The sequence below is a fragment of the Plecotus auritus genome, assembly GCF_963455305.1.
Source record: "Plecotus auritus genome assembly, chromosome: 2".
Classification (NCBI taxonomy): Eukaryota; Metazoa; Chordata; class Mammalia; order Chiroptera; family Vespertilionidae; genus Plecotus; species Plecotus auritus.
The window spans coordinates 214,635,842-214,651,253 of NC_137771.1; the positions used below are offsets into that span (position 1 = coordinate 214,635,842).

Below are 15,412 nucleotides of genomic sequence, written 5' to 3' on the forward strand. Positions count from 1 at the left end.
GTTGATTAAAATTATGGTTAAAAATTAAACACAAAATAACATGTGTTTAATAAAAACTAACAGGCATTAAGAACTATTGGACGAGGCAGTGTTCTTTAGACGTTTACAGATAGCAGCTTATTTTATTTTACCATACTGCAACTCTAAAATAGAATAAAGGGAATAATCATAAACACATAGATGGAGCCAATTATGTCAGTTAAATAATATACATGAAAATGTTTACATTTTCTCAGGCCATTAAGAACCTGCTGGGAAAATAAAAAACAGTAGTTCATTTAGTGGTATGAAATATATGGAGTACTTTTTCACTCTAAAATAAAAGGTTATAGTTAGAACCTGTGAAATTGCCTATGTGAAAGTAGTGACCAGTCTGGAATGAGAACTGAGGAAGAGTCAGTGAACAGGAGTAGACAGAAGAAAAGCTGAAAGCTCATCTAGTGGAGACGGGTATCTAGCCGGCTTCTTCACCACCAGGCCTTTTCTTAACAAGCATCTCCATGCTTGCACTTCATTTTATGATTTGAAATCCATCATTGCTTTTCTCCTTCTTACTCTTAGAAATCATTACCCTCATTAAGAACACTGTTGACTATCTGGGTTCGAAACCAGGCTGTATCACTTCATTTAGTGGTCTTAAGCAATCACCTAACCCAGTGGTCGGCAAACTCATTAGTCAACAGAGCAACAAACCGTGGCTCGCGAGCTGTATGTGGCTTACAAGCTGCAGTTTGCCGACCACTGACCTAACCCATCTGTCTTTAGTTTCTTCACCTATAAAATGGGTAAAATAATAGTACTACCTTATACATAGATTTTTTTGAGGACTATATCCTATCTAATAAAAGAGTAATATGCAAATTAACCATCACTCCACTACACCCACAAGCCATGCCCACCAGCCAATAAGGAGCGAGTATGCAAATTAACCCAACCAAGATGGCTGCAGCCACGGAGCAAGCAAGAGGCTTGGGTTTCCCTGGCAATGGAGAAAGACAAGCTTTCCACACACCCTGGCTGGCCTAGGACTCCACTCAAGGCTACAAAGTTTCAATGATAGAAGATAAATCAATCCCAGACACTAGGGCCTCCACTTGGGTCACTGGGGGGTGTGGCCGGCCAGCAAACCACCTCAGGCCCCTCACCCAGGCCACCTCACACCCCAAGGGAACCCCCACCCCGATCCGGGACACCCTTCAGGGCAAACCAGCCGGCACCCACCCGTGCACCAGGCCTCTATCCTATCTAATAAAAGAGTAATATGCAAATTGACCATCATTCCAAAACACAAGATGGCTGCCCCATGTGGACACAAGATGGCTACCAAAAGATGGCCAGCAGGGGAGGGCAGTTGGGAGGGACCAGGCCTGCAAGGGAGGGCAGTTGGGGGTGATCAAGCCTGCAGGGGAGGGCAGTTAGGGGTGACCAGGCCTGCAGGGGAGGGCAGTTGGGGGCAAACATGCTGGCAGGGGTGCAGTTAGGCATTAATCTGGCTGGCAGGTGAGTGGTTAGGGGGTGATCAGGCTGGCAGGCAGAAGTGGTCTGGGGCAATCAGGAAGGCAGGCAGGCGAGAAGTTGGGAGCCAGCAGTCCTGGATTATGAGAGGGATGTCTGCCTGCCTGCCTACCAGGATCGGGCCTAAATAGGCAGTTGGACATCCCTCGAGGGGTCCCAGATTGGAGAGGGTGCAGGCTGGGCTGAGGGACACACCCCCCCCATGCACAAATTTCGTGCACTGGGCTTCTAGTTAACATTACATACAGAATGTAGAACAATGCCTTATAATTAATATGTGGTAGTCAGCATTTCTACCAGTGAAAAAATTATAAAGAATTTTGAATACTAGTTATAAGGTATCTCTTCTTAGAACTTTGTTTTTTATTATTCCAGGAAAAGGATTTTTTTAAAAAGCCAAAGTATATCCCCAGCATGGCTTCCTGTTTGATGAGCAGGGAGATTGTTGGCACATTGTCACCCTCATTTTCTTGATTTGGCCTCCCCTGACCCCATTAGTTTCTAAGATCATATTTGGAAAGATTTTTCTTTTTTAAAAAAAAATCTTTATTGTTGAAACTATTACACAGGTCCTCCGTTTTCCCCCATTAACCTCTTTCAGCCCTCTCCCACGCCCTAAGGTCCTTACTACTCCATTGTCTGTGTCCACAGGTTATGCATATATGCATACAAGTAAGAAAGAGTTTTCTTACTTTAAATGTTGTAAAGGAAGATCCCCAATATTTTATTTGTGAAAATAAAATCTTTTTTATTCCTTGGCAAGAACACTGAATTACTTTTATGAACATTTCTCATCAAGTATACATAGCCTGTTCATTCACTAGTTCGACACATTTATTGGATGTCTTCAACATGGCAGACTATATTCTAAGTTCTAGAGACTCAGTAATGATTAAAACAGGAGATGTCACCAACCACTAGGTGCTGATAGTTTAGTAAGTAAGCTTTGAAAAAATGCATAGATGCTACTATCCATGCTATAGGACAGTGAGAGTGGGAAGGTAGATGGCCTTTTTTTAATCTGTGGAGGTCAGGCAGGCAGAAATGTGAAGGAATTTAAGATGTGCAAATGCGGCGTGTTGAAAGAATTGAAAAATGACAATTTACCCGGAGCACACAGCACAGGAAGAGAGAGAAATTTGGATCAGAGTTGTGGGACAGCCTTTAGTTCATACAGGACCTGGGGTGGGATTGTAAGGACTTCGGAATTTCTTCTCAGCAATGTGGGAAGAAGTTACCAGGCAGAGGAGTCATATGATCTGATTTAAGGTTTTCAAGCATCCCGTTTTAATTAATTATTTCATTATCACATCAATCAACACAGATTCTGAAACAGGTTATTGAGAGAAATAAGCGATAATACTTTTATGGTTTGTTTTGCTTTCTTAATACAGAAAAGCTCACTTTCAGAGAAGTGGTATCGCCTCAAGAATTCAAGCAGGGAGAGGATGCAGAAGTGGTTTGCCGAGTGAGCAGCTCACCTGCACCTGTCGTCAGCTGGTTGTATCATAATGAGGAAGTCACCGCTATTTCCGACAGTTAGTATTTTGGTAACTCCCTACGTTATATGTTCTAATAATATTGCCATTTTTTAAAAGACTGAATCTACCTGACCAAATATAGAAGTTGGAAGTTTTTTAAAATATATTTTTATTGATTTCAGAGTGGAAAGGAGAGGGAGAGGGAGATAGAAACATCAATGATGAGAGAGAATCATTGATTGGCTGCCTCCTACAGGCCCCCTAGTGGGGATTGAGCCCACAACCCAGACATGTGCCCTTGACCTGCATGGAACCTGGGACCCTTCAGTCTGTAGGCCAACTCTATATCCACTCACTGAGCAAAACCGGCTAGTGCATACAAGTTGGAATTTGTGGCCCTAAGGGTCAATTGACTATTTTGAGAACCTTAAAGCAGGATATCAGGGGTTGGAAAACTGTGGACCTCAGGAAAAATTCATCCCTTTTTTGTTTTTATAAGGTGTTATGAGAGTACAGATAAGCCTAATCATTATATATTATATAATAGAGGCCTGGTGCACAAAATCTGTGCACTTGGGGGGTGGTCCCTCAGCTCAGCCTGTGCTCTCTCCCAGTCTGGAGCCCTCAGGACAGGGGTCCTCAAACTTTTTAAACAGGGGGCCAGTTCACCATCCCTCATACCGTTGAGGGCCGGACTATAGTTTAAAAAAAATGCTATGAACAAATTCCTATGCTCACTGCAGGCCCGGGACGAGTCGGCTGCTAAGCAGGACAGGCAGCGGCACCTGGCGGGCTGAATAAATGTCCTTGGCGGGCCGCATGTGGCCCGCGGGCCGTAGTTTGAGGACCCCTGCCTCAGGAGATGTTCGACTGCCGTAGAGGCGGGAGAGGCTACTGTGGAGGTGGGAGAGGCTCTCGCCAGCCATGAGCCCAGCTGTGGAAGTGCACTGACTACCAGGAGGCAGCTCCTGCATTGAGGATTGCCCCCTGATGGTCAGTGCACGTCATTGCGACCAGTCGTTCTGCCATTCGGTCAATTTGCATATTAGGCTTTTAATATATAGGATGGCTGTTTTGAGCAGCTGTGACACAGGTGGTTTGGCCTACAAAGCCTACTATAGTTATCATCAGGAGATTTACAGAAGAGGTTGATGGCCCCTGCTCTATTCAAGAAAAAAATTTGCAGGGCAGCATTACAAGGATACTAAGTAAATTAAGGAATTAATCCTGATGCATTCAAATCCCATATATTATTATTCAAACATGATTCTAAGGGCTCATTATACTTAAATTGAAAGTAATATCTATATGAATCCTGTTTATTATTCTGGCACTGTTCTTTCAAAGCCACCTATGTGTTTTGGTATTATGGTAAGATACATATGGATAATAGGAAGAAAAGTACATGCATTCAAATTGTCTTTAAGAATTTGATTCTGACTGAGCAAAAAATCTAGATTAATATGACATCTGATATTGAAAGCATAATTTGCTTACATTATGCTGCTTTACCACTGTGCATTGGGAGCATTTTCAATTTAGAATAGTTTTCAATGCACCTGCATTTCAGAGTGATACAAAATAATAGAATCTTTTAAAATAGAATCTTTTAAAATCTTTTAAAATACTCTTGGATGATTTTGTTTTGTGATTCTGAGATTTGAAACTTTTACAACATAAAGGAGAGAAAGCTGAATATCTGTTTTTGAATATAAACATAGAATGTATCATAATTATTTACTAATCATTTTTTTCATTTTGAAAATATTTGGACTTGATATTTTAAAAAAGCTGACTAAAACTCTTCTATTATAATGTTAGTGAAAAGGAATACTTTATTTGCTCTTATTTTATTTTAGGATAACTGCTTCAGATTTTATTAACAAGCTACATGAATAAATTAGGCAATATATTTTCAGCTTTTTGCCCCCCAAAAATAAAGAAATGGTAGTTCTTTTATGGTAGTTAAATGACAATGCCTAGACATTTTCAGGTTGACTAATTTGGGACTTCAAATGTGCATCTGGTTTATTGTAAACCTTAATTGAAAAGTATTTTTAAAGGATGCATAGAACAAAAGCCTTGAAGCAATGACTGATTGTCAAGCGTAGTGTGATGGAGGAGTGATACCTCTTGGCTAAAGCTTACACTTTTTTCCTGGATCCCAGGATGGAATGATGAGAAGCTGGGATTCCATTATGGCAAAACTATTTATTTATTTATTTATTTATTTTGCCCTAAACCTTAGAACAACTTTTCTAACTGGTCTGTACCTAATTCAGATTCTTCATCTGTAAACCCTGGACTATTATATCCACTTTAAATAACACACCAGGCACATAATAAATATTTGTTAAATGAATGAACAAAATATTTGTCACTATATTCATTTCTCAATAAATGACTTTTTTTTTTCTCATTCCTTCTCATGGATGTTTTAAATCTTGGGAATCAATTTTACCAAAATTATATGCATTCATATTATATCAAAAATCAGAATATCCCATGTGGATGAAGTTCTTAAACTAGATTTAAAAATGAAATGTAACCCTGAGTTGCATGGTAGGAAAATAATTTTTTTTTAAAGAAAATGGACGTAATGTTGCTTTCACTGGAAGACATAAAGGATGTAGATGAATTGTGAGGAAGGACATACTTTTATAGCCTCTTAATATCAGAGGAACTATCCACAACATTTATTATCCAGCAATGTGTATGTTCATAATGAATTTTCAAGAAGTAATATTCTCCATCTGGTTATACCTCACGTGGTCCCTTTATTAAAGCGACTGAAATAAGATTAGGCTCACAACTATGAAAGGAACAGGTATGGGGATTTAGAATAATGTAGTGTGCCCAGGTAACTTCCTGGAGCCTTAGTGTGGTACAGGAGTAAAGTCTAGACGCAGGGGTGGGCAAACTTTTTGACTCGAGGGCCACAATGGGTTCTTAAACTGGACCGGAGGGCCAGAACAAAAGCATGGATGGAGTGTTTGTGTGAACTAATATAAATTCAAAGTAAAGAAGCGGAGGGGAGAGCAAGAGAACCGGATAGAACAGCTGGATCCGGCCCGCGGGCCATAGTTTGCCCAAGGCTGGGAGTCTTCTGATGAAACAATGAAGACTTGGAAATGTCCATCTCCTTAGCTGTGCTATTGGTAGGAGGTGTGTGGCAAATATTCAGAGTTAAAATTCCAACAGAATATTTGAAGTGGAGTTTTCCAGGTTGTTTATTGAAAGGAGATTTATATGCTAAAGAATCCAAGCACTTAGGGAATAAAGGTGACATTTTTGCTATAAAAGTTTAATATCCTGACAATCATTATCACTCTAATAGAGTAAAATAATTAGATTATCTGGTTTAAGGTTTTCAATGATCTAGATTTAACTAAGTATTTTATTATAGCATAATTAACACAGATTCTGCAATATGTTATTGAGGGAAATAAGCAACAATTCCTTTATCTTGGTTTTACTGTTTTGATACAGAAAAACTGGGCTATTGCTGATGCCCATTCAACCTCAGTCAGTTTGAAAGTTATCTCTGAAACTTTCTAAATGTTTTGATTATTGCCTAACAAAGTGCCCTTTCTGCATCATAAACTACAGATAAAATCATACTGTTCAATAAAATTTTATGTATTTTACTTCCAGTATAAGATTCATTCAACAGTTATTGAACACCTAGTCTTCAAAAATTAGTATGCTAAATGGTGGTTATTGATGGTTAACAAGGTAAAAAAGTTCACTGGCTTCAAAATACTAATAATTGGTAGAAAAAAAATAAATAGATAACTCAGTGAAAACAAGGTATGCTGCTATGATAAGTAAAGAGCAATGACAGAGGATGATAAAAAACAAAACACCTGAACTAGTTAAAGCAGAGATGGGTTTCCAAGATGCCTGCAGAGAGAGATGTGACCTTTAAATATGAACAGGTACAAAGTGGTGGAGAGAAAACCATATGCAGTGGTCCAATGGTGAAAGACAGCATGAATGGAACTTTTCAGAAACCAGAATATGTTCATTACATATTCTAGAATTTATAAATAAGTACAACTAGAATACCTATACTAATAAGGTATTATTTGTTAATGAAGGACTAATAAGAAAGGAAGCTGGGAAGGTTTTGCCAAATCAACACAAGCCTTGACATATTGGCTAAGGAATTTGGAATTTTTCCAAAGGGGACATACTGAAGGATTTAAATCAAGGCAGTGACATGAGATGACATATATTTGAGAAGATTATTAGTGCTTCAGTGAGGAAAATGAATTGGCTTGGAGTCAAGGAAAAACTAGGTTCTGAGAACAATTCAAATCCTAATGAAATAACTGCTGAGGGGAGAAGGAGATTGAGACTAAGAATGATAAAGGGAGGTGTAATAGGACATGGGATTTGATGGATGTGAAAACTGAGGGAAATGGAGAAGTCAAAGTGGATATAAGAAATTTCACTTGAGCAAATAGTTCCATGACTTATAATATCTACCTTGGGCAATTCGTTCAATGTAAAGACATTTGAAGACTGAGCTGGAGAGTACCATACGATAAATTTCAAGTGGCAGTAGTGAGCTAAATTTTAAAAATGGTGAGATTGAAGTACTTACAAATCTACTCAGTAGGTACATCTGATAGAATGTTAAACAGTTCTGGAATTGACATATGGTCTAGTCTGAGGAAAAGGTGAATCTCAAATTATAGATGGTAATTGAGGTCAGATGAGTAGATGAGACAAGGCATCAATGCTGTGGGATGAAAAGTAAAGGGGACTTAGTAAAGAATCTGCTTAAAGAAGCACAAAACAGATACCTTAATGGGTATTATTTCATTTCATTTAAATTTCTTATAGCAATAATATACATTTGGGTTTCTTTAAAATTGAGAAAAACAATTTCTAACAGTTATTGCTTCTAATATCCATAGTTAATGTGTGATTGATTGAAGCAATGCTTTCCTTAAACATTTCTGCAAACATCCTATCTAATAAAAAAGCAATATGCAAATTAATCATCACTCCGCTACACCAACAAGCCACACCCACCAGCCAATCAGGAGCAAGAATGCAAATTAACCCAACCAAGATGGCTGCAGCCACGGAGCGAGCAGGAGGCTTGGGTTTCCCTGGGAATGGAGGAAGCCAAGCTTTCCGCACACCCTGGCCAGCCCAGGCCTCCACTCAAGGCTACAAAGTTTCAATTATAGAAGATAAATAAATCCCAACAAAAATGGCTGCGGCCATGGAGCTGGAGAGAGCAGGAGGCTAGAGTTGCCCCCGGTGATGGAGGAAGCCAAGCTTCGGCAGCCCTGGCCTGCCTTGGCCTCCGCTGAAGGCTACAAAGTTTCAATTATAGAAGATAAATAAATCCCAGATACCAGGGCCTCCACTTGGGTCACCGGGGGGCGTGGCCAGCCTGCAAACCACCACAGGCCCCTCGCCCAGGCTGCCCCACACCCCAAGGGAACCCCCACCCTGATCTGGGACACCCTTCAGGGCAAACTAGCCGGCCCCCACCTGTGCGCTAGGCCTCTATCCTATCTAATAAAAGAGTAATATGCAAATTGACCATCACTCCAAAACACAAGATGGCTGCCCCCATGTGGTCAAAGATCCTGCCCCCATGTGGACACAATATGGCTGCCACAAGATGGCCAGCAGGGGAGGGCAGTTGGGGGCGATCAAGCCTGCAGGGGAGGACAGTTAGGGGTGACCAGGCTGGCAGAGGAGGGAAGTTGGGGTGACCAGGCTTGCAGAGAAGGGCAGTTGCAGGGGACCCAGGCCTGTAGGGGAGAGCATTTGAGGGGGACCAGGCCTGCAGGGGAGGGTAGTTAGGGGTGACCAGGCTGGCAGAGGAGGGAAGCTGGGGGCGACCAGGCCTGCAGAGAAGGGCAGTTGGAGGGGACCCAGGCCTGCAGGGGAGAGCAGTTGGGGGGAACCAGGTCCCCAGGGAAGGGCAGTTAAGTGTGACCAGGCCTGCAGGGGAGGGCAGTTAGGTACAAACAGGCTGGCTGGGGAGCAGTTAGGCATCAATCAGGCTGGCAGGGGAGTGGTTAGGGGGTGATCAGGCTGGCAGGCAGAAGCGGATAGGGGCAATCAGGAAGGCAGGCAGGCGAGCAGTTGGGAGCCAGCAGTCCTGGATTGTGAGAGGGATGTCTGACTGCCCGTTTAGGCCCAATCCCAGTAGGATTGGGCCTAAACGGGCAGTCAGACATCCCTTTAGGGGTCCCAGATTGGAGAGGGTGCAGGCTGGGCTGAGGGACACACACCTCCGTGCACGAATTTCGTGCACCAGGCCACTAGTATAGTAATGATCGACTTTGGTTTAATAGTTTGGTGTCAAAGTCGATCATACATAGTTACAATTTGACATCCAATTTTCATGTAGTACGCTTTCTGTATGGAAAAATTATATGTAATTAAACATATATAGCAGTATGTATTCAGATTTAAAAGATAATAACTAGTTTCCTAATATTCTAAGTTTTGTCTCAGACAGTAGAAATGATCTATGAAGAGGTTATTTGAAATAAAATTTTTCAGTTGGAAGGAACACTGATTTATTTCCATCGAAATATGTATTACGTAGATTCTCACTCTTCTTTCTCTGTTTAAATTTAGCATTGCTTTTCTCATTAAAATAATGCTGTCCCTTACTATTTTTCTTAATCAAATCAAATCAAATCATTAATTAACATTATAGTTAAAAGATTATATTTTAATAAGTCAGAATATATAGTAATAATATCACAATGATCTAGGAAAGATTAGTGCATCTCTCTCTAAATTTGAACTTTTTTTTTTTTTACTTATAATTGCTTCTCATTTTAATATCTAGCCACATGCTTGAATCAAGGATCTGTTAGTTGACTTTCAAACATTATGAATTTTTATGAGTTCTGAGTTACTCCAGGACTTATTGAAAGTTATTCTTTAAAATTTCTTGCAGATTGACTTTCTTTCTTTCTAATATTTCTTTTGATGAAAATATTCACCAGGGGAAAACATCTGCATAAATGGTTTTTACTCTCTTCCTGGAGTCAACATAAGAAATAAACATTATTTTTCTCCTGGCTGGAAAACATTGTGTCTTTATAATCAATACTAGAGGCCCAATGCACGAAATTCATGCCAGGGTAGCCCTCCTGGCCCTGGCTGCCTCGTGGCCCTGCCCACCACCCACTGGTCGTTCAGGAAGGTCATTCTGGAAGGTCCTTCCACCATCTGATCTAATTAGTATATTAGCTCTTTATTATATAGGATTGTTTTTCTCTGAGGGAGCCTCTGAACCAACACATTTCCGTTTTATATTAATTACCCCTTACGTACCTGTTTCAGTGATCTCCTGTAGTCTGATCACTGCCCTTTTTGTAATTATATCCCAAACTTCTTCTCTTGCACTAAGGATTTGCTATGGCAGATGAACCCCAAATCTGAGTTGAATCCTAAATCACCTAATACTATAGCTGTTTATTTCTCACTGATGCAAAGTCCAAGTGGCATCAGGGGTACATTCAGTAAGTAATTCATCCATTCAGGAATCCCATCCAGGGCTGATTCCTGATTGGATGCATTACTTTACCCTTTTCTCACATGGCTTCCATGTTTGCCCTAATTTCCTAATCAAGCCATCAGGTAGGGGAAGATCAGTCACTGTTGGAATAGCTCCAAAAAAGTAACCTTTAACATTTTAACGGCTATCTCCTAGAGGTGTGCACCTTAAAATAAAAAGATTGTCTACTTTACCAAAAGGCCCCATGATGTTGGAATGTATCTCTCTTATTCACCCAGGTATCTCAATTATAGTGCCAGCAAGTGGATGATGTTCATGATATCTATATATGCATTAACTTAGGAAACTTAGGTTATTGCTCTTACATGTTTCAAAGTAGGACTAGATGTCATAGCACTCTTAAATTGATAAGAAGGGGCGAGGTCTTCACACTGCAACAAAATTGTGATGATTAAAAACTGAAGCCAGATATGGAAAGTACTGTCAGGCTAGGATGCTGCTAAGGAGAGCCAGATTATTTTAAGCAATCGCTAATGCGTGCTCTATAATAGCCTATTTTTACATGAATGCATGTGCACACAATACACATATAAAGGAAACCTAAAATAATATTAATGAAGTCTAATCTATTCAGTCCTAAAATGGATTATCTTGCACTTAGAAAAAAAATCCTTCAAGTAAATTCGAGATATGACCATTTGACATGTCTTCTATGTGACTTGAATATTATTGTTTCATTTAGCTGCCTCCTCAGGGTCTCCAAATTATTCCTTTAATTATTGTGTGAGGAAGGATATTCAATCAATTTTCTAACCGTTTTCCATACCCAAGTTGCTTCATACAGTATTTGCAGTCAAAACGTTTTCATGTTTGCAATATCTAATCTGCCCACATTGTTCTTTTGTGGATGGTTTCTGCATTCAAAATACCAAGGGGAAGATGATAGCCTAACCATTTTATGTGGAAATAAAATCTTGAATGCATTTTAGAGGAAAGGTGTAACAAGACAGTGTGGAGTGGGAAAATTGAAGTCACAAAATTACATTTTACTTTCAAATTTGAATTTGTTTGTTGATGAAATGTTCGATCGTGTCAGACAAGTGCCATATTTTTAACTCTTAGCAATTTGGAGCACACTGGAATCTGCCTTCAATTACTGATATAATTTCCTCCCTTTGCTTACTTTCCAGATCGGTTCGCTCTGTTAGCCAACAATAATCTGCAGATTCTCAACATTAATAAAAGTGATGAAGGTATATATAGATGTGAAGGAAGAGTGGAGGCTAGGGGTGAAATTGACTTCCGTGATATCATCGTTATTGTAAATGGTAAGCAGAGAATAATTTGTCCATATTGTTTTGCTTTGCTTTAGCAATATGTTTATTAAAAAGGCTACCATGTAAACTCAGTGCTCAAGAATTGTCTAATAAACTTCTATGCCTGGAGGAAATGTCCTCACCTCAACGATAGCATCTGGTATATGTGTTATATCCTCAAGGACAGGATCCACGACTTATTGAACATCATCACCCCTCTCCTAAAGGGTCTCTGAGAAAATAGTTGCCTTTGCTGACACTGTAGTTGTTGAAAGAATTCCAAATGAAACATCCTTTATTTTATTTTGATATCACATGAAATACTTGTTGCCATTGCTTATCCTAATCCATTTGACAGTCTTTGCAGGCTTTCTCAAATTGAATAACTGAATCTATAATCTTACCCTTTCAAGTATAAATGGACCTTAAAAACTAAGTTTCTGGCATTATGATGGCATCCCCTTCATCCAGAATTGGTTTCTCCTGTTATATTCCCTGCCTGCATTACTGTGACATTCTCTGAGAACAACAGATATATTTATGTTATAATACTTGAAATCTAATCTCTTATCAAGGCATGGCCATTGTATTTCTTTCACATCTTAAATATACTCTTGTCTCTGTAATCATGCCTTTCAAAAGCTCTGCCTTTTCCATTTTTCCCTTGAATTGATACAAATTGTTTTCTCTACTCTCGGTCTCACAATTCCAACTTCTTCTCCATCAAACCTTTCAACCCTTAAAATTTGCATGTGTTTCCCATTATCTTCAAGACAAAATCAAAGCCACTTTTCTTGACATAGGAAGTTTTTTATGGTCTGGTCCCATCTCCCTAAGCTTTCAGCCATGAGCAACCTGTGGTTCAGCCATATGGCAATACTTGTAGTAACATTACATAAATGCACTTTTATGTTTTCCTTCTGCTTTAAAATACCAAGTAAATAATTATAATCACAGGATTGTATAAGAATAATATAAACTATTATTTGTATAATAGACTAGAGGCCCGATGCAGGAAGATTCATGCAAGAATGGGCCTTACTTCCCCTGGCTGGGGGCACTGCCTTTGCTCTGGCCAGAGCCGCCTTCCTGCCTTCCCACACTGCCCAGAGGCCTGGGCGGCTGGGGCAGTGTGGAACGCAAGCATCCCGCCCCGGCCGCTTGGCGCCTGTGTATGCAAATTAACCTTTCATTTTTGTTGGGTTAATTTGCATACTCCTAATTGGATGGTGGGCATCGCGAAGGTACAGTCAATTTGCATCTTTCTCTTTTATTAGTATAGACAAGATATGAATTAAAGAGTTGGCTACTTCCTAAGGATTAGGGAATAGACAGGGGAAAATAAGTGCATCTACTTCCATATCTTCCCCTCCTCCACCCTGAGTTCTCTCCCTGGTTTCTTGAAGAGAGTGAGAACCCTAGAATTTTCATATAGATCTAAACGAGTTACTTGGTCTGTCCTTTCCTGGAACCAAGGTAGTTTAACCAAATATTATGCTCAAAGAGAAAGAAAATACTGACTCACTGCCATTTTTTATCCTTCTCTATAATTAAGTGGGCTTTGTGAATAGTAATGGAATGGAATGGTACAGGGGGTGTTGGAAATGGAATACAAGCAGGCTGGTAGAAACCACACACGCTCATGGGGGAACCAAAGCACCAGCCTTCAGAGGAGATCTAGCTTTTCAGGCCATTTAAAGGCATGCAGCCTGGAAAGACTATTTATTAAGAGTGCCTCAGACTGTAATAGTTTTGACTTTCAATATAACAGGAATAGTTCAGTGCATGAAGATAGGTTTAAATATGGAGTTGTGTATCTATATCTCTATCTATAAGGACCTCTAATCTCTTTCTTTTTATTATATACTAGAGGCCTGATGCACGGAATTCGTGCAAGAGTAGGCCTTCCTTCCCCCAGCTGCTGGCACTGGCTTCCCTCTGGCACCTGGGACCCAGGCTTCCCTCCAGCCGCCGGCAGGCACCCAAGACCTGGGCTTCCCTCGCAGAGGGAGGCCCTGCCCCCCCACCGCAGCCCGCTGGTCGGTGGCCTGGGCCTCTCTCTTTGGGGTGATTGTGGAGCACCCCAATTGATTGCCCCACCAGCTGGTGGCCTAGGCCTCCCCTCTGTGGGGCAATCATGGGGCGATGGCCGGGCCCCCGACCAATCGCATCGCACCCGCCTTGGCTGGCCTGGCACCAGTGGGTGTCATAGCATGGTCCCGGATGGTCATCCAGATGGTCGTCCAGATGGTCTTTCTGCTGTTCGTTCGATTAGCATATTACACTTTTATTATATAGGAGGATAATAAACAGAACTGACTTACAGTAGCTATTCAGTTTTTTTTATTATTGTCTTAATTATTGTTGTTATTTATTAATTCTTGTCTACTGTACTTTGTTTTCAAAAGAATTCAAGGTGGCATATATAAGTGTATAATGTCATGGACAAATCCTTGTGCTCAATATTCTCTTATAAAAATGGGGATTATGATATTAGTATATATATGTATATATATAGCTTTTTTTAAGTGCCAACTTTAAGATATGTAAATATTTGCTTTAATATGGTACACATGTATGTAAAAATTAAATTATGAACATATTTTTTACACTAAACATTAACTTGAGCCTGACATTAAGAAGGAAATATCATTTGGTAGACATAGCATGTAAACCACTTGTATCCATTCTGCAATTATACTTTCTATTTTAATACATTTGTAACATGTTTAATCTGTTTCCATAGATTACTTGTGTTTGTGTATTTATGATTACATTTATTTTGAAGGAAGTGTTAGTAGGGTATGAGGCCATCCAATTAACAAAGTTTGAATCATCAAAGCCTTCCCCGGTCTCCATTCAATCTGGAGTTAGTTGTACAGGTTTATTTTTTATTATTTCAAGGTTCACATGAAATAAACACTGGACTGTGTTCTGTAAAGTCACTCAGATCAAACATGTAGGTTACGTTTTTATTTTTGTCTTCGACACTCTGACCTTCCCCAAAGCAAAACATTCTCCTTCCACATCCCACTTTCCTCCAACAGAATCAACTAGAGGAGAACCTCATCTGACCTCTGCTTGAACATCGCTTCATCTCCAGTTCTAATTAGTCTCATTTTCCCTTTATAATCACAAGCTCTCATGCCTTAGAATTCTTGGAACCTCTTTTTTTCAAAATAACAGTTTTAATGAAATCAACCATCGATTTATTCCTCTTCTAGATGATGCAGTTGGACCCTGCCAAGGGGCTGAATTGACTGGTGCCCCCAGACATGTGTGCTTTCCCTCACACGCTGCCTTTACTTCGGCAGGAAATTATTCCACTCCAATTTTATTGACTCTCCTGCTAACTGGCCCCTTTGAAATCTCGAGCTCTCTTTAATCGGATTCCTGTATTTTTTTCTTCTTACACAAACTCTTGAAGATGTTCCACTGAAAAGTTTGAGGCTGCAAAAATAACAATATTGCAAAAGCAATACCTTTATCCACATCACCTTATTTTTCTTGTTACACAATTTGACTCATTCTATGCCCTTCTTCCCAACTTACATTGCAAGTCTTCTTTCTTATTGCATCTGATTTTTTTT

The 15,412-nt window shown here is 40.0% G+C and overlaps 1 protein-coding gene across 2 annotated transcripts in view; it reads left to right on the plus strand.

Annotated features, from left to right (window-relative positions):
* Positions 1–15,412, plus strand: part of NCAM2 (neural cell adhesion molecule 2) — a 417,403-nt gene that overhangs the window by 253,320 nt on the left and 148,671 nt on the right. For both annotated transcript variants that reach the window (XM_080656219.1, XM_080656220.1), the window contains exons 4-5: positions 2,910–3,053; positions 11,697–11,834. In XM_080656219.1, coding sequence (XP_080512345.1) covers positions 2,910–3,053; positions 11,697–11,834 — 282 coding nt within the window. The remainder of the gene's footprint in view (positions 1–2,909; positions 3,054–11,696; positions 11,835–15,412) is intronic.